At 51.2% G+C, this 23,831-nt stretch overlaps 1 protein-coding gene and 1 pseudogene across 1 annotated transcript in view; one reads left to right on the top strand and one right to left on the bottom strand.

Annotated features, from left to right (window-relative positions):
- Positions 1 to 23,434, bottom strand: part of PAPSS1 (3'-phosphoadenosine 5'-phosphosulfate synthase 1) — a 70,913-nt gene extending 47,479 nt beyond the window's left edge. The window contains exons 1-5 of the mRNA XM_056113980.1: positions 23,316 to 23,434; positions 9,409 to 9,523; positions 5,418 to 5,653; positions 3,874 to 4,012; positions 471 to 589 (exon numbers count right to left, since the gene is read on the bottom strand). Coding sequence (XP_055969955.1) covers positions 471 to 589; positions 3,874 to 4,012; positions 5,418 to 5,653; positions 9,409 to 9,523; positions 23,316 to 23,375 — 669 coding nt within the window. The 5' untranslated portion in view covers positions 23,376 to 23,434. The remainder of the gene's footprint in view (positions 1 to 470; positions 590 to 3,873; positions 4,013 to 5,417; positions 5,654 to 9,408; positions 9,524 to 23,315) is intronic.
- Positions 735 to 1,840, top strand: LOC130023671 (nucleoside diphosphate kinase A-like; annotated as a pseudogene).
- Positions 23,435 to 23,831: the final 397 nt, after the last annotated feature.

Here is a 23,831-nt window from a genome sequence, read left to right as displayed (position 1 = left end):
GAGTCGAAGACTGGAGCTAATGCTGAGGGCTGTATGGGTGCCCGTGCTCTGGGCAGCATCCAGTTACTCAGACCCCAGGGAGGTCCTTCCCTCCCTCTGGGCCAAGCAGAGAAACCAGCCGTTGGCACCAGGAAAGTCCAGGCCTCCTGACGTGCAGGAAAGCCGGCTCACATAGCACACATGGCAGAACCGGGGTATGCCGCAGAGCCGATAGGCCAAAACAGACTCCTCTCCAGAAGGCAGACAGGAAAATGACTGGGAGGACATGGGTCCCTTGGCTTCCTGTCCCCGACCGCTCACCCTCTGGGCTCCTACACACTCTCCACAGACACAGCGCACCCCACACCCCCCAAGTTCCCTAGAGGACACAGGACGCATCACTGCATCCTCTACCTCGCGCTGCCGGAACCCGTTTCCCACGAGGTGCCATGACCGCCCCCACCCCCCACCAGCCACCCTGTCGCTCTCACCCGCTCCTGCAGAAGCTCCACGACCTGCTGGACACAGTCATTGACGTCGCAGGAGTCTGTTTTCAGCACCAATTCCGGGGCCTCGGGTTTTTCATACTCGGAATCGATCCCGGTGAAACCTAAGAACAGTGCCAGTGAGAGAGGGGAGGGGAAGTCAAAATTAAACTCCGTGTTTCTCAGGGCATGGAGGACTGGCCCACGGCTGGGAGCTTGCTATAGTCGCAGGGAGCAGGCAGCTGGGGTAGAGAAGGGACCAGTAGGACAATGGTAGTGGGAGGTGATCACTCTGGAAGAGAACTGAATGCTGAGAATAGCGAGGGATAAATATAACATCTCAGTACTTACAGTGAAAGCCGTGATGCCCAAAAGGAAAGAGAGAAAGAGAGAGAGCAAGAGAGAGAGAAGGAAGAAAAGTACCTGCCATTGAGGCAGGCTGGGGGCGGAGGGAGGGAGACAGAAGGGAACCTGGGGACACTGGTGGTGGGAAATACACACTAGTGAAGGGACAGGTGTTGGAACATTGCATGACTGAAACCTGATCATGAACAACTTTGTAACTATGTATCTCACACCATTCAATACAAAATCAGTCAATCATTGTTCTCCCATTGTTCATCAATTTGCTCAAGCGGGCCCAGTAACATTGTGAGACTTGTTGTTACTGTGTTTGGCATATCGAATACGTCATGGGTAGCTTGCCAGGCTTTGCCATGCGTGCGGGATACTCTCAGTAGCTTGCCAGGCCCTCTGAGAGGGGCGAAGGAATCAAACTCAGGTCGGCCGGGTCAGCCGCATGCAAGGCAAACGCCCTACCCACTGTGCTATCGCTCCAGTCCTCTTAAAAATTAAAATAAAATAAAATAACGGGTGCAGGTGGCGGCAGCGCTGAAGCTTGAGAGTGTCTGCTGCAAGGGACCATGGCCAACCAACTGTGAGAAAACTTTCATTGCCATCAAGCTGGATGGGGTCCAGCTCGGGCTCACGGGCAAGATCATAAGCATTTTGAGCTGAAGGGATTCCGCCTTGTTGGTATAAAGTTCATCCAGGTTTCTGAAGACCTCCTTAAGGAACACCACATTGACCTAAAGGACCGCCCGTTCTTTGGTGGCCCAGTGAAGTACATGCCAATGGTCGCCATGGTCTGGGAGGGTCTGAATGTTGTGAAGACAGGCCGAGTGATGCTCGGGGAGACCAACCCAGCGGACTCTAAGCCTGGAACCATCCGAGGGGACTTCTGCATCCAAGTTGACAGGAACATCATCCATGGCAGCAACTCCGTGGAGTGTACAGAGTAGAAGATTGGCCTATGGTTCAGCCCCGAGGAGCTAGTCAGCCACAAGAGCTGTGCCCAGAACTGGATCTACCAATGAGCGGGACACATCACCAGTTTGCTCTTCTCCATGTCCTTGTCGCTCATCCAGGAACCCAGCCACAGGTTGGGTTCTAGTCATCTCAGAACTTCCCAACATTACAGAGGGAAATTCTGGGAGCCAGGGGTGCTCCCGGTACAGTGTTAAGTGCTGCCGTCAAGTTAAAACGTTTCATTCCAAAATAAATAAATAAATAAATAAAAGGTAACGGTAAAGGCCCTCCCATTGTTCGTCGATTTGCTCGAGCAGGCCCAGTAACATCTCCATTGGAGACTTTGTTGTTACTGTGTTTGGCATATCGAATACGTCACGGGGAGCTTGCCAGGCTCTGCCATGCGGGCAAGATACTCTCGGTAGCTTGCTGGGCTCTCCGAGAGGGGCGGAGGAATCGAATTCGGGTCGGCCATGTTGGCTGCGTGCAAGGCAAACGCCTTACCGCTGTGCTATTGCTCCAGCCCAAATAAATAAATAAAAATTAAAAATAAAACAAAACCCCACCTGACTGTGCTTCCCTGCTGCAAATGCTGCTCGGAAGCTCCGCCTTGCACTGCCCATCAGAAACAAACAAAAAGAAAGAACCTGAGTGTTTTCCTTCCTATCTGTTATATACTAAGTGTTCCCGATCAGCTACTGATTTAGAAGTCCAGGCTAAATGGATTGGCCTTTAAGCACCTAGGGCCGTGGGGTGCGATGCCCTCCCTGCCATCCCCTAAACTCTGGCCTCCAAATGGGCAGGGCAGCCCCCGTTCTGCCCAGTGAGCGTTCAGTCAAGCTGGGCCTCAGCTAAAGAAGCAAGACCGGAACCTCTGCTCCCAGAGGAAACACGGGCTGAAGTTCGCAGCAGTCTCCGGACACAGAGCTTTCTTTCCCCCCCCCCCCCCCCAGTCTTTGGTTTTTGTTTTGGGGTCACATCTATGCATGATCAGGGCTTACTCCTGGCTCTGCCCTAAGGGCTCACCCTTGGCGGGGCTCAGGGGACTATAGGGGGTGCTGGGGACTGAACCCAGCCGAGTGCAAGCCTACATGCTGTGCTATTGGGAAAAAAATTTTATCCACCAATTAATGTATAACTTTGCTTCTTGTGTCTCAATTTACACATTCAACACAGCATCCACTCCCGGCTCTCACATCCTTTTCCTTCCGCCTTTCCCTTCCTGGGTCTGGGGCAGAAAGCCCAAGGCTGGGAGTCACACGGAGCCCTGGGCAACCCTGAGCCCCACCCTGCCAGGAGACACAGCCAAGTCACAGACCCCAAGACAGTCCAATTGCATCCCGTACCTACAACGGTCAGTGCCTGCACGGCCTCTGTGTCAAAAGAACAGGCCCAAGCCAGAGGATGTGCAGAAGGTAAGGAATGTGATGGGCGTTAGGGCCGCTGAGGAGGAGCCCTAAGTGTTGGCTCTGCACCCAAAGGCGCCCCACAGAGGGAGGCAGGGAGCAGAGTTGGTATATTCTGTTGCCGTTGGCACACTAACTCAGTAGGCACGCCCAGAGTCAGGAGGGCACCATTCCAAATGGGCACAGTGACCCTCAGGAAGATCCAGGAGGACCCTAACACCCCTCCAACCCAACATGCCTCAGGACTTACCACCCTTGCCCAGGGAGAGAAGAGGCAGCACCCAATGCCTGTTTCCTGCAAGCCGCTTACTTACAGCAAGTAGGGTCCCACCAACCCCCGAAGTCCCAGCCTTCTAAGGGTCTGTCTGGTGAGAGGAGAAACACCCCCCTCCCCCCCGCAGTGGGTGACACTTGCTGAGCAGGAGATGCAGGTACTACCCAAGGCTCACTCTGACAGCCGACCAAGGGACAGAAAGGGTCCCTCTTCTGGCCTCAGTGAGCCCAGGCGGTGAGCACTTTCAGCCTCTCACGGGCAAGAGCGATGGATGACGGCACTGCAGGTGCCGGCCCAAGCTCAATCACTGGCCCCAACAGGGCCCCTGAGTCAATCAGGAGTGACCCCTGAGCTCAGAGCCCGGAGCAAAAGGTAAAATGTCTCAGCAAAGAGAACCCGGGGAGAAACAAGACGCCCTTACCTTTGATTTCTCCGGCCCGGGCTTTCTTGTAGAGCCCTTTGACATCTCTCTGTTCACACACGTGCAGGGGGGCATCAACAAACACTTCAAAAAAGGGTAAGCTTGCACCCTCGTGGATCTGCCTCGCATTGTTGCGATCCTTCCAAAGAGAAAGACAGGGACAAGAGCATCAGAAACCTGCTCTACGATCAGAGCTGCTACATTATTAGTAGGAACAAGCAAAGGCATTTTATGGGGGCCAGAGCCAAGCTCAACAGGCTGAGCACAAACTTCACCTGCAGGAGGCCTGGGGTGATCCCCAGTAACGTGCCATCCAAGCACGGAGTCAGGAGCTGCCCCCAAGCACTTAAAATTTAAAAAAAAAAAAGTGATTTTTTAACAGAGTTAAAAAAAAAAATCACTGATGAAATTCAATTCTTATTTTTAAAATATAAACAAAAGGGCTAAAGAAGTAGTCCAGGGGTTAAGACACTTGTGCAATGCTTGTGATGGTCCCTGCAGCAGAGACTTCTAAGCACAGAACCAGGAGTGAGCCCTGAGCACTTCTGGATATGGCCCCAAACAAAGCAACATAAAGTTGAACTTTTCAGCTGAATAAACTGAGAGTTTCCGTGGTCTGTGAAGGGGCAAGAAGACGCCACAGAGATGGTAGCACAGCAGGGAAGGCTCTTGCTCTGCACTGCTGACCTTGGTCGGTCCCTGATACCACGCATGGTCCCCCGAGCTCAGACACAGGAGTCAACCTGAGCACCACGGGTGAGGTTCCGGAACCACAAACATAATAATAATGAAAAAATAAAGGCGAGTGCTTATGCAAAGGAAATAAAGTGGCAGGAAGTGTGTGTTGAAATTGCAGGAAAAAAGCTGAGGGGCACGAGTCCTGTTAACGACGCAAACTCTGGGGAGAGATGGCACAGGGGTGAGGGCAGAGGACTCCACGCGAGAAGCCTGGCTCAATGCCCTCCACCTGTCCCACGCACACAGAGCCAAGAACAACCCCCAAGCACTGACAGGTACGGCCTGGAACCAAAACGAAAAACAAACAAACAAACAAACAAACAAAAAGAACCTGAGTGTTTTCCTTCCTCTCTGTTATATACTAAGTGTTCCCGATCAGCTACTGATTGAAAAGTCGGGGCTAAATGGATTGGCCTTTGGCCTGAGAATGACTGTCAGGTGGGGCAGGTGGCAGGTTTTATACAAACTGGATTTACTCAGAGAGGCAGAGCAATAGGATGCTGCGGCTGCTAGTGAACCTGGGCTTGGCCTCGCTGCATGTGACCGAGCAAGACTCTGCCTGAGGTGTGTTGGCAGGAAGGGTATTAACAAAAGCACCAGCTCAAAAGCTACCGACCTAAGGGTGGGATGGGGTGGAGGTGATGGGAGGGATCCTGGGAACATTGGTGGTGGAGAATGGGCACTGGTGGAGGGATGGGTGTTCGATCATTGTTTGAGTGAAACCTAATCACGAAAGTTTGTAAGTCTGTAACTGTATCTCATAGTAATACATTAATATTTAAATAAAATAAAATACAGCTACCAACCTGCGCATAGGGAGAAATGAAACTTGTGATGCACACCAGGCCCGCGTCTGCAAACAGCTTGGCAACCTCAGCGATACGGCGGACGTTCTCTTCTCTGTCCTCGGGGCTGAAGCCGAGGTTCTTGTTGAGGCCCTGGCGGATATTGTCACCATCCAGGGTGTAGCACGGGATGCCGTGGCACACCAGGTACTCCTCCAGTGCCATGCTTACCGTGGTCTTCCCTGCGCCAGACAAACCTGCAACAGAACCGGCCCAACAGATCCCAAGTCAGAGCCAGGACAATGGCTAGTTAGCAACAAACCGTTTCCATCACAGGTGTAGATGCATCCATGATTCGATGAACACTTGGGAACACGCTTAAGCAATATTCTAAGGTTCTCTTTCCATCTAGAAAACACTCAGTAGTTTAAGCGTCTACCTATAAGCGGCACTTGCCTATGCCCAAAGCTATCCTTAGAGGCCACTGATCTTTGGAGCGTCCCATTATGCTATCAGCCACAACCGAGCCTCGGTCACCGCTATTCTAATGCCGCAGACCAGCTTCCAAAGTGCTCAGACCCAAATTAATTCTTCCGAGGGTAAAGAAAGGACATGAGTTAGTCAAATAAGCACTAAGAAGTTACCTTTATCAGGCATCAGGATCAACAGCTCTCATAGAAACCATGATAAAAATATCTGGGATTCAATTTATACAGTCACTAACCTGGGAAGATTATCCCCAGCCGAATCCAGCTTTTTCCAACAACACTGGTAATTCCCTCAACAATGAGAAATCAGGGAAAACGAAAGGATCTATTTCTGTACTAATATCTGCTACCTTGGTAAGTGCAAGATTACAAAATTCACAGAGTAGGCAGTTATGTGGCAAAAGTCTATGATTGGTCCTATGGAGATATTTGGAAAACTGAAGTCTAATGTACTCACAGTCTTTACAGAGATCATATGAGTAGTAAGGTTAAGTGAAGGGGGAAAAAAAACAGAAAAGACGATATGCTGTGAGGTTAAATACAATGGTTAAAATAAAACCTGTTCAGGAGTCAGGGAGACAGCTAAAACAGGCGGTGTGTATGTTCTGCAAGCAGGGGACTCGGGTTCCTGGCACCCCATGGTCTCAAGTCCTTCCTGTTGAATGACCTCCGAGCAGTACGCTGGCAGTAACCCCTGAGCACCATCGGGTATGTGCCCCAACACAAAATCTAGTAGTAAAACAAACAGCAGAAAGGATTTTCCAAAGATATCACAAGAGAATTTCCAGCCAACTGGAGCTGCCCCAGCGTGGCACTTCTGGGGGAGGAAGAGGCTGAGTCTGATCTGCAGCCTTGAATCAGGCTGGCCGGAGGACCCGCCTAAGGCCAGAAGAAGGGGTGATGATGACCGAGGCTGCTGGGGCCCACTCATGGGGACCCGAGTGATAGTAAAGCAGGGAGGGCATTTGCCTTGCACATAGCCAACCTGGGTTTAATCCCCGGCATCCCATATGGTCCCCTGAGCACCACCAGGAGTGATTCCTGAGTGCAGAGCCAGGAGGAACCCCTGAACAAAGCCGGGTGTGACCCAAAAAGCAAAAAATTTAAAAAAAAAGAGACCACTGCTCAGAAAGAGAGAGAGAGAGAGAGAGAGAGAGAGAGAAGGAAAGAAAGAAAAAAAGAAAGAAAGGAAAGGAAAGGAAAGAAAGAAAGAAAGAAAGAAAGAAGTAGAGAGAAAGAAAGAAAGAGAGAAAGAAAAACAGAAAGGCTACGAGGCTCTCTCTGGACATGGCTAGGGAGGAGTCAACTAGCGAACAGCCATTAGTCCATGGTCCAATGGGCAGAACGTCCTTTACTCAGCCCCCAGTTGACAAGCTGTGTCGAATGAGGGACCCGTCGCGGGAACCAAGCTTGGCCCCCAGCAGCCAAGAGGAACCCAAGGAATGAGGCCCTTCCAAGCACCCCGCAACCCTGACCCACAATCGCAAAGTGAATTACAATGTGGTTTGACACCCCTGGGCTTTGAGATGTGGTCACAACGCAACAATAAGCAGAACAAAGACAGCAGCCAGGGAGCCTGGGGCGCGTGGGGTGTAGCTGACTAACTGCCAAGCACTCAGTGACCGGAAACCCTGGACCTGCACATTTTCTATTCAGCCGAGACTCTGACTGTTTGGTGCCACATCCAGCGGGAGGGAGACTCCTGGCCGAGTGGAGAGTGGGGTGAGTGGGGGACGCTCACGTCAGGGCTCAGGAGACTGTGTGGTGCTCCGGATAGAACGTGCGAGCACACAAGTGCTAAGTCCTCTGAGCCATCTCCCTGGCCTGCAAGCAAAACCCGTCCCCCAAAAAGAGAAAAAAAGCAAGTCAAGACTGCTGGAGAAGATGGTGAGAACCTGAGGGCACTGGGTCTCCAAACTTCTGAGGAAGAGGGCAGTGTGCGGTGAGCTCACCTGGGAGCCCAGAAGCAGATGGACACCCCCACCCCGGGATGCCCTGGGGAGGGTCCCTTACTCCGAAGCACACAAAATCAATGGCCCCTGCACGGGGGCCTGAAAGAGAAAGGTAAGAAAGAAAGAAAGTACAGGAAAACAAACTATTATTCAGGCACTGGGGAAAAACGGACTTGTCTCACAATTCTTCACAACATTTCAAATCTGAGGACCATGAAGTAATGATTTTAGAATTCCAAGACAAGAGAAAGGAATGGGGGGAGGGGAGAGACAGCAAGAGAATGAGAGATAGCAAATGAGGGAGCAAGCCAGAAAGAGAGAGAGAGAGAGAGAGAGAGAGAGAGAGAGAGAGAGAAGAGCTTTGAGCTGAGAGAATGTCTTACAGGCAGGAAGCCCAGGCCTGAAGTCTAGCACCTCCTGTGTCCCCAAACACAGAGCTGGGGAAAAGCCCTGGGCACCACCAAGAACCAACAAAAAGAATTCCAAGACCAGTGATCCTTCAGCAGAGGCAGGAGCAGTAAGCCCTGAGCTCTCCTGCTGTGGTCTTAAACAGATGAACAAAACAAGAATTCCAAGACAAGAAAGTCTAAATCGAGTCTCCATTCTACACAACCAAGTTGTCATAAAAAAAAAAAAAAAGACAGGACAGGAGTGATAGCACAGCGGGTAGGGTGCCCGCTTTGCACACATCCATGCCTGGTTTGGTCCCCTAAGAACCTCCTGGAGTAACCCTGAGCGCGGAGCCCATAGTAAATTTTGACACTGCTGGGTGTGACCCCCGAACCCCCAAATGAGCAGACTTTCTCAAATAAGACTCAGGAAATTCAGAATCCAAGGAAAGACCAGCCAGCAGAAGTCTTAGCAATACATTTTATAGCAATAAAACAGACAATTAAATCAGAGATGGGGTGAGTTCTGGGTGGCGCCGTAATGGGAAGACTGAAGGTGAGCTGGATGGAATTCTTTATGGGCCTCAAATCACAGGATTATGGAAATTTAAAGATTTGAGAACAGAATGAGTGTTGTACCCTGGACAACAGTGTAGATTTAAGAACAAGGCAAGTGGAAGAATGTGGGAATTCTGTTTTTACATAGAAACACTTAAACTCTTAAAAAAAAAAAAAAGGGGAGAAGCAGAAAATGGGAATCTGGGGTTCACTTTTTTTTTTTGCCCGAGGAAAAACTGTGAGGGTGAGTAATACTCGTGTTGACAAAGACAAGATCTTACATTGTTGGTAGAAGCTCAAACGGGTCTAAAATTTTAGTGGGTAATTTGAGGCAATGCCTCTGATTTTTTAATACAATTTCTATATTAAAAGCATGCATGCTCCAAATTTCCACATGCTTTCCTCCAAGTTCACAGCTATCTATAAAGATGACTTCTAGAGGCTGGAGCAATAGCACAGAGGGTAGGGCTTTTGCCTTGCACGTTCCAACCACTAGTTTGATTCCAAGGATCCCATATGGTCCCCTGAGCACCACCAGGAGTAATTCCTGAGCATCACCGGGTGTGACCCAAAAAGAAAAAAAAAAGTGACTTCTGAACAAACCAGTTTCCCTTTCTTACTGTACCTGTTAGCCAAACCGTGCAGCCTCGGAAGCCGCCCCGGGTGCCGACCACCTGGCCTCGCTTGTTCCTGCTGACGTGGTGGGCTTGGTAGGTGACGTTAGTGGCCCGCTGCATGCCCTGGGGAGAGAAAGAACTGTGGTTCACAGGGGCTCGCACAGGAAACGCGGATTCCCGCATAACTCAGTCACACTGCCCTAGTCCAGCGCACCCAAGGCCAGGGGAAAGGTTCAGATGACGGCGTCTCTTCTTCTTTAGAGCTACTGGCCTGGGGGCCAGCACATCACATACAAAATTAATCACCACAGCCACCCACGGATGCAGGAACTGTATTACTGTGCTGAGGTAATGAGGACAAACCTGAGAAAGGTCAACAGCTTTCCTGAGCCTAAGCAGAAACAGGGAACTGGACACTTACTCTCGTCTTCCTTCAACCTGGCCTTGCAGAGACCCTCTGGAGCGCATTCAGCTGACAACACGGGGGGGCCAGAGAGATAGTCCAGAGTAAGGCACTTGCCTCCATGTAGCTGACCACATCAGTTTGATCCCCAAAACTGCATATGGTCCCCCCCTGAGCACCAACAGGAGTGACTGCTGAGCGTACAGCTAGGCATAAGCCCAAAGCATCGCCAGCCAGCTACACCTCCAAAACAAAACACAACCTTACAACACAGTTTAAGTTGTTGTCTTCTCAACAACTCCCTGGAGGGTCAGTGCCAGGGGGGCTCCCGCCTTTCAGTTTGAGAGCCAGCTCAGAGGACGGCTGTGCGCTTGGCTGATGAGGTGGGTCAGCATGTCTGTACACTGGGCTGCAGCCGGCCGGACAGGCCAGAGTCCTGTGCTGTGACACTGCCGTGACCCCATGCAGAGGTGGGGACACAGGAGAGGCCGGAGGATATCCAAAGAGAGACACCAAAGTGGGACGGCTTGAGAAGAACTGCCAGGTCATCCTGACAAGACCCTCCAAGTTAGCAAAGACCCTCTGGGGGTGGTCGGAGACGCTGTCTCCACTCCACATCCATGGCCCTAACCCTCTCCCTGGGGAACTCGGGGCCCTCACAGGGAGAGAGGCCCTTCCCCTTGGGAACCCAACAGCTGAGAAAATTCTCCGGCCCCTGCTGCTGGTGGGCAGTGAATCAGCTCTGGGACTCCCATCCCCCTCCACGGTGACTGAATAAGTTCCGGTTGATGCTGTGTGTTGGACCCCCCCCCACCCCCCCCCCACACACACACAATGGCTTAGCTCCACTCCTGGGTCACAGGTCAAGAAAGAGCTTCCAGGGGGGCCGGCGGAGAACACAGACAGGAAGGCACTGGCCTTCCATGCCGCCTTCCCGGGTTCAACCCCCATCATTGCATGTGGTTTCCCAAGCTCTGCCAGGAGTGATTCTGAAGCAGAGCCAGGAGTTACCCTGAGCATCGCCAGATGTGGTCCCTGACAAGCAGCTCAGCTACAAGAGTCGACTCGTGTCCTCAGACCCACCAGAAGGGCCACAAGAAGGGTCTTTATGGGGAAAAGACAAGACCCAAGGTGAGCTGCATACCTCTGGGCACCAGGACGAACCATGGGATGTCCCTGGTGGCGAATCTTGGAGGTCACTGCCTTATCTACAAATTGAAGGATCGCACAGGGGGCGGGGAAAACTCTCCTGCTTCTAGGTTCTGGGCAAGCAGAGTCATGCTGATCTGACACTCGTCGGGCTGGTCGAGTCAGTGCTCTGCTTTGGCCAGGGCTCACCCAAATAAAATCAAATTGCAATTACATGCAATGGGACCGAGTCACTAAATGAAACTGCCACTTCCTGTAGTCCCCCACGCACTGCAACCAGATACAGGATAAATTCGGGGCATCACACGGGGTTAGACCAGTCCCCTAAAGGAAAAACCAAAGGAAAAACGCAAAAGGAGATCAGCAGTCAACACCATGAAGGGTCAGGTATCCCATGAAGGATCACACCATGGTTGGCCACGGAGAAGGCAAAGGCAGGCGAGGCGCACAGAACAGAAGGCAGGCCGGGGGGCAGGCCCTGAAGGCGAGTTTCAGGGAAATCATAAAACCCAGATATGGTCTGAAAAGGAGCCACTCGGCCAGCCCAGCCCACAGAGCTGCACCCGCCCCAGGAAAAGAGTCACAGGACCGCAGCCGATGAGGAACCCGCAGAGGAAGGTCTCTGAGATGAAAGAGCATCAAGGTTCCGCATCCTTCCCGGGGCAATGCCCTGAGGAGGACTCACAGCAAAGTTCTTGGAAGAGGCCTGCAGGCTGCTCAGGGCTAAATGCCCCTTGAATGGCCTCTTGTCCTCTCTTTGTGCTTGGTCACTCTCACCTGCGCGCCTTGGAGCACTTGGGCCTTTCCCAGTCAGAGTGATGCCAGCATCTGGACACCGTCTATGTCTCTCTCTCTCCCCCTTCTGCACCTTTCTGAATAAGCTTTGTTTGATAAAAACCATCTTACTTCAAGAAGGAAGGCAGGAAGGCAGGAAGTAAGGGAGGAAGGAGAAAGAAGGAGGGAGGGACAGGAGGGAGGGAAGGAGGGAGGAAGGAAGGAAGGAAGGAAGGAAGGAAGGAAGGAAGGAAGGAAGGAAGGAAGGAAGGAAGGAAGAGGGAGAGGGAGAGGGTGAGGGTCGGGTCTCTAAAGGTCAGTGGGAGAGTGAGGGGTCAGATCTGAGAGACAGTAGGAAAAGACTGAGGCTGGATCTCAATTCTCTCTCCCCTGAGCACTCTGCCCAGTGAGCTCTCTCTCCCTGAGCTCTCTCTCCTGACCTCTCTCTCCCTGAGTTCTCTCTCCTTGATCCCTCTACCCTGAGCTCTCTCTCCTCTGAGCTCGCTCTCCCCCTGAGCTATGTCTTCTCCACTTAGCTATCTCTACCTTTTGAACTCTTTGCAAACTTAAACTTGAAAAAAAGAAGAAAGGAAAGGAAAAGATTTTCCATAATCTCCTGTCACCCAGCTCTTTTCAGAATAAATAAAAGAACCACTAGCATTCAAAGGCGGTGAGCATATGCCTGATATCCCTGTGCACCGCAGTCAATTCACAATCTTCTCTTGCTCTTCTTTCTTTTCCCTCCCCCCCCCCCACTCTGGCCAAGTGATCCCAAACAAGACAGCAGTGACTCACTGGAGCCAAGCGTGGGTTATTTCTCTCAAAACCCTCTGAATTCCAAATGTCCAGCGGGCTGAGGAATTAGGCTGTTTCTCTGCCGACAGCAAGGAGGTATGTAGAAATACCGGTCTGTCTGTCTGGGCGGGCATGCACCAGCCTCGCCTCGGACAGATGATGGGGGTCCCTGGGACTCAACCTGCAGCCCCTTCTCCACACCCGGGAGTCTGGGCTGACTTCTAGGAACAGTGGGAAAAAGTTACAGGGTTCTGATTTCTCCAGAACACCTGAACTCTTTTCCTGTGCCTACTCAAAACTTGGTGAAAGTCAGGAAAAAAGTTAGATACAGGCATGACTTTGTAAAATGCAAGACTGTTCGGGTTCTGACATTTACGGTCGTGGTGGCACAGCACCCTCCCCTCACCACCACGAAGAGCTCAAGTCACCCACCCCCCAACCAGGCAAGTATTTTTAAGTGAGGTTTGTTCCCTGTAAAATGGGCCAGTGGAAGGCTGACATTTTAAGTCATTGCACGAGGGTTAAGCAACTTGCCTTGCACCCTGGTTCAATGCCCAGTCCTCCAAGCTCTGCCAGGGATGACTCCTGAGCACAGAGTCCTGAGGGTATGGCCCCAACGGTCCCAGTGTTTAAAAAAATTAAAAATAAAGATCCTAAGTCTAGCAAAAGCTAGACAATGTTATTTCAGGAGAATTCATTCCATTTATACGTTTGGGACAAGACGAAAGGCACTCCTATCACACACTAACATCACCTGCTCGAGACTTGTGACAGGCGCATGCTTGTAGCATGCTCCACAGACTCCACCTGTCCACCCAAAGGGTGTTGGGTTCCTTGTCTGACCTCCTTAATTTTCACCTGGCTGCCTTGTTTCATCCACTTCCCTATGGGGCAAGTTGACTTCTCCTAGAATGCCATGGAGGTGAGGTGTACCTACCTGTGAGTTCATTAAGATTAAGGGGCCAAAGACATATACAGGTTCACCTGCAGCCAACCGAGGTTCAATTCCCAGCATTGCATATGGTACCCTAGTCAATGCCAGGAGTCACTCCTGAGCACTACCAGCTGTGGCGTAATCCCCAAAAAACACTGAACTGCTAGTTTTTTAACTGATTTTATACTTACAAGTAGAGCCGCAAGGAACATACATCAAATATCAAGTGCAACTCCAGACCCGATATCTATTTCCCATCCCACAACCCACCTGAGGCATCTGCAGAGTCCCTCAAATGGTTCCCAGCACATTTCTACATTCTCAAGACTTAAAAGGAGAGAACAATGAGGGTGGATTGAAGGGACGGTTATGTGCCGTGAGAAGAAATCTTTAGATCTCAGAAGTACTAAAAACTTAGTTCAGTGCTGATCAGCGAAACCAAGCTTCAGAACACCAACAAGCCAGGACAAACCACGCAAGTGAGTAAGCTCCTAATCGCAAGCAAGTCAAGAAAACCCGCCCAAGTCCAGCTTATTTTGCAGCGGGAAACTGCTTGAAAAGACACTTGGAACCTCTGACAGCAAGCCTGGCAACAAGCAGGAAAGACCTGCTGGGGGTCAGGGGGCACATCTCGGGTCCCCACCTCAGGTCACATGAACCAGTCTGCCTCCCTATGACCACTCACTGTCCAGCCTCATCGCTCAGACTTCTGGCTTGCCAGCTGCTCTGTCTTAAAGGTGAAAGACATTCGAGTACTGATGTCATGAGTAAAGGCGCCTGGGTGACCCCCACGGGGTGGCCCTGGACCATGTCTCAGATGTCAGAAATAAGTCAGAGACTCCCTATTCATTCTTGACATTTGTGTTGATGGATCCTTAGAGATCCTAGGGATGAAACAGCAGAAAAGCATTTCAGAGACAAACCCTAAATAGGCAAAGACATCAATGGGCAGTGGATGATCTGGCCCCCACCGTGGCTAAAACAGGTCATTTCCTGCCCATCTGAAGGGGTATAGGGGCTGTGCAGCCGGAGATACCACCATTCACTCCAGACATTGAAGTAACAATGGAGAAATAAGACCACGAACACAAAAACCTGTACTAGAATGTTCACAGCAGCACGATTCGTAATAGTCAAAGAACTCGAATGTCCATCAATTGATGAACAAATAAACAAGACATGGTGTGTAATCCATAAAAATGGAGATGTCATTTGACTGTAAAGAAATGAAGACTGATGAATATTCTGACATAAATCTTGAAAACACTAAGTTAAAGAGAACTAACAGAAAACACCGTATGCTGTAGATTCTGTCTGTCAGCAAGTTGAGGGTTCAACCCAGACACAGCCAGGGCAGGACCTCAGTGGGGAACACCTGCCTTACACAGGGTCCTGGGTTCGATCCCCAGTACTGCAAGTAAAGAACAAATGGAATACAAAAATCCACAACACAGTACGGGTTGTCAGAGGTCAGAAAGAAGGGAAGGGGGGAAATAGAAAATGACTGCAAATGAGTCAGAACTTACTTCTGGGGTGATGAAATACCTGGGGCCAAGTGATGGTACAGATCCAGGGCACTCGCCTTGCAAGCAGCCGACCTGGGTTCGACTCCCAGCAACCCATATGGCCCCCCAAGCCCACCAGGAGTAAGCCCTAAGCATTGCTGGGCGTGGCCCACAAAAATCAGATCCGGTAATAGAGGCAGCTTCCCAACTCAACACATAGGCAAGAAACAGTGACAAGTACACTTAGACATACAAGACAGAGATGCAAGCAACCAAGAAGCTAGAGAGGAGAATAAGAAAGAGGCATTCTTGCTGACTGCTCCAGTCTTTTTTGGAAAACAATATGGGCATTCCTTAAAAAAAACTAGAAATTGAGCTTCTATTCAACTCCGCAATACCACTTCTGGGGATATATCCCTCTACAGGCCCAAGAACACACATCAGAAAAGCCATCTTCGCTCCTATGTTCATCACAGCACTATAGAGCCAGAAACTGGGAACAACCAGAGTGCCCGAGAACAGATAATTGCTTAAAAAAAATATGGCACATCTACACAATAGAATACTATGCAGCATGGTGTATGGTGCCACCAGCAAGTCAATCTGTACCTGTGAGGCGACTGCATCAGCAGCCTGGTGGTGCCTTCAGACTTCTAGATACCCCCCAATTGCTGCTGTGCCTATGGTCAGACCCCAACAACTTGGGGCCAAGTTTACCAAGAAAGTAAACAGCCAAGAGTTAGGTATGTGGGAGACACATCCACAAACCACCTCCAGCTCAGCTATATAATTGGAGGCAAGGCCTCTCTGGTTCCTGATTGAACTGCTTAATGGCCATGATCCCAGAAACTCAGAAACAAATCTCGGAAGCCAGTGGCTTTTGGCAGAAATTCATCCAGTACCCACAGAAAGTTATCGGCGCCGGGCCACCCCAGGGGGGGAAAGGGTGCTGTCCCTCTGCCTGCTCCCTCTTGGCAGCTCCATGGCTGCCATCCTCCAGAGGCCACTGGGCAGTCAGATTTGGGCCCACAGTGACGAGACATGTGGGGCCTCATGGGATGGGGATGGAGCCGGCCCTATCCTCCCTGCCCCAACAAGACTCCCAAGTCGCTGCCCAAAAACAGCCTCTCTGGCTCCTGATCAAGCTCCTTGATGTCTATAATCCCAGAGACTCAGGAACAAATCTCAGAACCCAGCAGGTTTGGGCAGAAATGCCTCCAGATTTAACTGTTAAAATTTCAGAATTCCAAAATCACACAGTCACTACTGTAACCACGCGACATCACATGTTATTCATAATCAGCAACAGAAAATAAAATGTCTGCAGTTGCCTTTTCGGCAGATGAGTGTTGGGGTTAAATCCCAAATAATAACGGTGGGTCTGGTGTCAAAATATTGAATATAATCAAAGTAGAGTGAGAGTAATGTGGAAATCATCTGCCCCACAGGTAAGGGGAGAGTGTGGGATGGGGGGGTATACTGGGGTTTTTGGTGGTAGAAAAAGGGCACTGGTGGAAGGGATGGGCATTTCATCAATGTATGACCAAGACTTAAACCCGAAAGTTTTATAACTGCTCTCATGGTGATTTAATAAGTTTATTTTTAAAAAAAGTAAGGTGGAGTTCATGCCCAATTCAATCAGCCTAATCAATGGCTGAATAAATAGCAACACTCCTACATAAAAAAAAAAATACTACGCAGCTGTTAGGAAAAACGAAGTCATGAAATCTGCTTATAAATAATGGACATGGAGGGTATCATGCTGAATGAAATGAGTCAGAAAGAGAGGGACAGACATAGAATGATTGCACTCCTTTGTGGGATATTAAAGGTAAAGGTAAAGGCCCTCCCGTTGATCGTCGATTTGCTCGAGCGGGCCCAGTAACGTCTCCATTGGAGACTTTGTTGTTACTGTGTCTGGCATATTGAATACTCTCGGTAGCTTGCCGGGCTCTCCGAGAGGGGCGGAGGAATCAAACTCGGGTCGGCCATGTTGGCCGCTTGTAAGGCGAACGCCCTACCGCTGTGCTATTGCTCCAGCCCTGTGGGATATTAAAAATATATATATATAATATGAGATCAATACTTAAGGACAGTGGAAACAAGGGTAAGGAGGATTGGTCCACGGTTGGAAGCCTGCCTCAAGTGCTGGGGAAGAAGCAGCTAGGATAGAGAAGGGATCACCACGACAAAGATAACTGGAAATGATCACTCTGGATAAGAACTGTGTGCTGAAAATAGGTAAAGGAACAAACATGAAAACCTCTCAGTGTCTGTATTGCGAACTATAATGCCCAAAGGTGGGGAGAGAGAGAAGGAGAGAGGGAGGGAAGAGAGAGGGAGGGAGACAGAGAGACAGAGGGACAGAGAGACAGAGACAGAGAGAGACAGAGAGGAGAGAGAAGGAAAGTGCCTGCCACAAAGAGAGACTGGGGGAAGGTTGTGGGAGGGAACCTTGGGACAATGGTGCTTGGAAATGTACACTGGTGGAGGGACGGGTGTTGGAACACATGTATGACTGAAACCCAACCATGAACAGCTTTGTAACTTTGTATCTGAGAGAAAAAAAGGAAGGAAGGAAGGAAGGAAGGAAGGAAGGAGGGAAGGAGGGAAGGAGGGAAGGAGGGAAGGAGGGAAGGAGGGAAGGAGGGAAGGAGGGAAGGAGGGAAGGAGGGAAGGCGGGAAGGCGGGAAGGCGGGAAGGCGGGAAGGCGGGAAGGAGGGAAGGAGGGAAGGAGGGAAGGAGGGAAGGAGGGAAGGGAAGGGAAGGGAAGGGAAGGGAAGGGAAGGGAAGGGAAGGGAAGGGAGGAAGGAAGGAAGGAAGGAAGGAAGGAAGGAAGGAAGGAAGGAAGGGAGGGAAAGCAGCATTCTAGATGCTTTGATCTAGAATTAAAAACCAAACTTCTATAACTAACACCTAATAATTCCCAAAATTTTACTTGGTTAAAATTTAACTGGTAAAATTTTTCACAGAAATGGTCACCACTTGATAAATACCTAAACCTGAAAGTCCTTTTCTCCCTCTGGATTAATTTCTCATCAGCTTATGAAGCAACGCAAGGCCCTGGTGTGTGGGGAGCAAGCTGAGAGGACCCCACCTACTTCGAGCGTGAAGCACTGACGCTTTGCGGGCGCCGGGGAAGATGCTTCAGCAACTGAATTTAGGTTGTGTTTGTGTTTCGTTTGGGGGCCACACCCAACTATGCTCAGGGGTTACTCCTGGCTCTATGCTCAGGAATTACTTCTGGGGGTGCTCAGGTGACCATGCTTGATGCACAGATGGTATCTGCGTGCGACTACTCCAGGATTTTACTTTAAATGACTACTTTTGAGTTTCAGAATTATGTGACTCTTTCCCTGCTCAAAGTGGGAGTAGAGTTTCTTAATCTCAGCATAAGTGATTTCTGGGGCACAATGGTGATTCTGGGTGGCCCAACTGTCCAGTGTGGGATGTTCAACAGCACCGCTGGCCAGAAGATTCCACCACACACACACGTGTCCAGCTGATGCCAAGACCCCTGAGGCTGGCCAGACTTCAGCTGACTGAGAAGCCCCGGGCAGAGCGCCACACCATGGCCAGCCAGGGGCTCAGGGACAGGGAGCCCAGTGGGAGGCAGAGCACACACACATCAACCCCCTGAGCCAGGGGAGCCGGGAACCCCTCACGGTTTCAGGAAGAGGAAACAGAAATCACGAGCACAGAAAAATGTATGTCGCCAACAGACTCCATGCCACCACGGGACCTGAGCCCTCCAGCCCAACCTTCTGAAACGACACGAACATTCCGCACAGCACTGTCCAGTGGAATGTGGTTGGTGCAACTACAGAGGGAATTTTCCATTTTATTGGAGTAAACGAAGGTGTCCTGGGTGGCCGCTTGGCCCCTGGAGTCGATCATAATATCTGACCCTGGTGCAGCTCATCCTCCTTCCTGGTCACAAGTACCCAGATTGTGTTCCTGGTGGAGCCGGTGGGGGCGGGTGCAGAGGGAAACAGGGTCACTCTGTGGGGTGCAGGGCACAGTCCTGCCATGCCCAGCTTCTTCCAGAACCTCACTCCAAGGACCACGTAGCTAGGGACCAGATACCCTCTTGGCAGGCGGGTCAACAGCTGCCCCAAGCAGTGGCCACCTTGTGTGTGGCTTCTCGAACTCATTTCCATGTGACTCGTTCACTTCTGTGCCCAACTCAGCCAGACAGGGCCACAGACTTCCACAGAGACATCCAGCAGGGACTGTATATAGGACAGTGGGGAGGGCGCTGGCCCTGCACGCAGACAATCCAGGTGCAATCCCCAGCACCCCCATAAGCTCTCAACAGCCCTCCCAGAGTTGAGAGCACAGAGCCAGTAGTCAGTCTTGAGCACCACTGAGTGTGGTCACAAAACATCGTAATTATTCCCAGCTATCATTGTCTTACTGGGCTCTTCGCTATCTTACCTACCCTCAGCCCCAACACACTGGTGATTAGTTCCAACCACTGACCAAGTCCTCCTAACCCCTAACCCCTGTTTTCCCTGGCAATGGATATCGGTCTTCCAATAGCTGGGAAGGATCACGCTGGACAAGATCTGAGGGTTAAAATTAGGTAAAGGGATATTCATGTTAACCTTTCAGTATCAAGAAGGGGGAGAAAAGAGCCTGCCATAGAAGCAGGCAGGTGGGGGGGGGGGGGGTGATGGGAAGGAACCTGGGGACACTAGTGCTAGGAAATGTACACTGGTGAAGGGGGATGGTGCTGGAACACTGTATGACTGAACTCTAATCATGAACAGCTTTGTAAGGGTCTATGTCACAGTGATTCAACAAAAAAATTTTAAAAATCAAAAAACAATTTTAAAATAAATTTTAAAAAAAAACAAAACAGTAAGAGGTGCCTAATAGTGTGAGGAAGTGGGAGAGGCAGCACCGTGAGAGGAAGAACATTCCGCTCATCTGTTTGCTTCTCAGTGAACTGCCTCTCTCCTCGGCTGACTGAACTAGCCAGAAGACTCACTTTTTTTTACCACCTCCTGCCAGGCACCTGGATCAAAGACACCTACAAAGCAGGTGTTAAATATGTGATGAATAAACAGTAACAAGAACCCTCAGGGGCATTCATGAGCCAAGCACACCAGTGATTCAAACCTATTTCTTGAACTACAACCTGATCTGATGTGCAGTTATCATGATGGTAAGGGAGCCTGTGGCGATGGGGACACATCTGCAGTCAGATTCCTGCACCCCAAAACCGAGTCGCTCAAGCTCAGCTCCTGGTGATCTGAAGTGTTCACGTTCATCTCACCTCCACTCAGGCCCTGTTTGGGGAGGTCTGGGGTCTAAAGCTCGCCATCTGCATGGGCTGTATGATCACATGACACTTGACAACACATGCGGGTACACACCCACAAAAGGGCCACATGGTTGGCGACCAGCAACCCACCCATCCCCTGGAGTCAGCACGCTCCATTTTCCTATCTGTCTCTATCTCATACAAATTCACTTCCTGTTTTGGGTTGTTTTTTTTTTAACCACAGGAGACATTACCCAAAGTTTAAAATTTAGGAACCTGGGCTCTCATTTTTCTCTTGTAATACTCTCTCACTCAGACATAATCATCACATCTATTTTTTCCAGACCCAGCCTAATTCTTCCATGTAGACGTGCTGGCCATGTGTCTTACGAGCAGGTCAAAAGCTGCTCATCTAAATTGCAATGTGAACTAAATGTAAACAGGTACTTGGGTAAAGTAACAACGCTATACTGACTTTAATGGCTTCGGACAAATATTTATTGTGAAACAATGGTTTGTTTTTATTTGGCTTTTTGGGTCACCGGCAATTCTCAAAAGTTATTCCTGTCTCTGCTCTCAGGAATTACTCCTGGCAGTACTCAGGGACCCTATGGAATGCCAGTGATTGAACTCGGGCCAGCTGCGTGCTAGGCAAACGCCCTACCCACTGTACCATCACACATCCAGGCCCCATCAATGGTATTTTAATATTTAATATGCAGATTTGATTGGGTTAAAAAAAATACCCTATTAACTTTTCTGGAGTTATCAAGCTGGGAATATCCTGGCTGGGCTGAGGTCATCAGGTTTTGATCTCCTCAAGTCCCTCTCTCGCAGTGTGCGGAGAACAGAGGCACCACAAAGGAGTTGCGGGACATCTCTGGGCCACTATTTCTGGGAAACCGGGAGGCTGATTCTCTTGGAACAGGTACAACCAAAGGTCACAGAGGCCCCTGCTCTCTCTGCGCCCCCCACTGAACTGAGCATTTTTCTAGCTTAACCCCTTCCAACTTCACGTTTCTCTGGGGGCAGTCCCATTTTACAGATGGAATAAGAGCAATAACAGATTAAATGGCCTTCGTGCTCCCCAAAAGGGAGAGCAAAGAGCTTGCCCTGTAGGCAGGTAACCCAGGGTCAGTCCCTGGTACCCTCTGGGGTCCCAAGCCCCACCAGGAGTGAATCCCTGAGTGCTGAACCAGGAATAAGCCCTGAGTACCGCCGGGTATGGCACAAAATAAATAAATAAATAAATCTGTAAGAGGAAAATAAGACTTTTTCCCAATAGAAGCAGAAAACATATAGGATGCACGAGATTAAAAAAATTCTTAGTCCTGTTTAAAAAAAAAAAAGTGCATAACGCCAAGCTGTCCTGCCTAATCTAATCTCCACTTCTCAACCGAAACTTTGCAAAGTGATCAAACAGGACCTTCATTGTTCCTAGAGTGAAAAAACTCCCTCAGTTCCGATTCCCAGCCTTTCCTCAAACAGCAACCCTCTGCCCCAAAACCCTGAGCCTTCCTCCTTCCTTCTGCCCTTCTAGGCCTCTGAGGCTATACTCTCTCCTCTGCGCTGCCAGAACTCTTGCATCTCACACCTCTTACTCACTATGGCCAGAGAGGCCACATTCACCGTGTGGCAATTGCCACCGATACCCCAACCAGGCCATGAGCAAGCGGAAGGCAGGCAGAGGCCCTCCCCTTCCTCTCCTCCGTGAGTCCGGTCAGGTCTCTACAAAGAATGTGCACATGTCTGGCAAACGGGATAAAAAAACGAGAAACTGAATGAGATGGAGAAAATGAAATAATCCATCAACAACATGCATCATTTGTTTTGTTTTGCTTTGGTTTTTGTTTTTTTGGGATGCACCTGGCAGGGGGCTCGGTGCCCCTCAAGTTTGCTCTGAGTAGTGCTGGAAGAAGCCGGACGCCTCTGCTGCAGCCCTGGGGTGGCCTTGGTACCCTATTTAGTCCATCTTGTTCTCCTTGACAGGGACGTCCTCATGGTGACAGGAACATAGAACAGGCTCATTACATTTCGCAATTCATTATCTTCTCAACTTCTCAAGACAACTGGGAGAAGTTACACAGTATTATCACACTCTGGACTCAACAAGAAGCCCAGTTCACATGCAGCTACCCTTGGCAAAGCTGGAACCAGAGAGGCGGGGAGCCCGGGATGCTTCTCCCAGCATCCTAACTCCCCTTGCGTCTTCTGTCCCTTCTCCCCAACTAAGGAGAAGTTCCACTGCCAGTCTGAGAGGCTGAAAAGGCTTCGGGTGGGATTCTTGGGAACGACCCTGCCGGTCAATGAGTGACAGCGACTTTGCCTTTCATGTGACTCACCCAGGGAAATGATTTACAAGGCTGCATTCAACCCCCATCATGCTGTACTGAAATTAAAAAAAAATGTTCATCTACATTCAAAACCAGTTTCTTGATTGACTCCAAAATAGAATAGCCCCTCCCCCACCCCAACCCACCCCAGCCCACCCCAGCCCACCACACCGCTCTATGCACCCACAAACTGATTGCTGTTTCTCAGCGAGGCAAAAGGAAGCAAGTCACCTTGTGAGCGGAACCCGGGGCCCAGCGCTGGACCTCAGGGCCAGCCTCCACCCGCAACCCTAATGACCAACTCGCCTGCCCACACCTTCGCAGGCTCCAACTTCGCAGGGAGCCACAAAGAGCCTCAGTTCTGGGCAGTCTCGGCTCATGAATGGACACATTGTTGGGGGCGCGGGGGGGATGGGGGGTCTTTCCCTTCAACCCTGAAGCGCAGGGGCAGAAAGGCCGGGTCCCCGGCCCGTGCCCACTGCACTGACAGGGCCTGGGAAAGGCCAGGCACGTCCAGGGCCCCCACCCCGCCCCCACCCCGCCTCCGCCGCTTCCGCAACGCCGCTGGGGCCACCCCGGGGATGCGCGCGGACAGCTCCGCCTCGGGGTGCAGCTGTCCCGGGCTCGGCTCCCGGGAGAACCCCGCCCTCGCCCCCCAGACCGCCCCAGCTTGCAGGTGCCGCGGCCTCGGGGGCGACCCCCGCCCCCCGAGCTGGGCAGAGGATGCGTGCAGGCGCTCCGCCGCGGGCTCACCCAGTTCTGCGCGTTGTTGCCCAACTTGACTTTCTTGCACAGGCTTCCCGGAACCTCCATGGTGCGGAGCGCGCGGGTGTCGGGGCCCGGAGCCCGCGGGGGGCTGCAGCAGAGGCAAGAGCAGGAGCAGGAGCAGGAGCCGGAGCAGCGGCAGCAGCAGCAGGCTGGGAGGTGGCGGGGGCGGGGCGGGACGGCGGGGGGCGGGGCCGGCCGCGCTGACGTCAGCGCGCGCTCGTGTCCGCCGCTGCCGCCCCGCCCCCGAATCGGGGCCACGTGGGACGAGCTGCCGCCACGGGCGCGCACGGCGCGGAGGAAGGGGTGGGACCGGAGCCGGTTGCCGGGGGAACCGCGCGTGCGCAGAAGAGGCCCACGGGCGCCGGGAACCGTGCCCTCCGCCGGCTCGTGCTGTCCCGACCCGGCCGCCCGCCGCTGCGCGCGGCCCCTCAGGCCGAGACCCCGCGTCCTGCCCGCCCGGTCTGTGTCCGTTCCAAAACGGAATTTTAAGTCTGTTCTTTT

Source organism: Sorex fumeus, unplaced genomic scaffold (genome assembly GCF_029834395.1).
Source record: "Sorex fumeus unplaced genomic scaffold, SorFum_2.1 ptg000024l, whole genome shotgun sequence".
In the NCBI taxonomy this organism is placed as follows: domain Eukaryota; kingdom Metazoa; phylum Chordata; class Mammalia; order Eulipotyphla; family Soricidae; genus Sorex; species Sorex fumeus.
The sequence above is the reverse complement of the archived record's forward strand: the minus strand, read 5'-3'. Positions and strand labels throughout refer to the sequence as shown.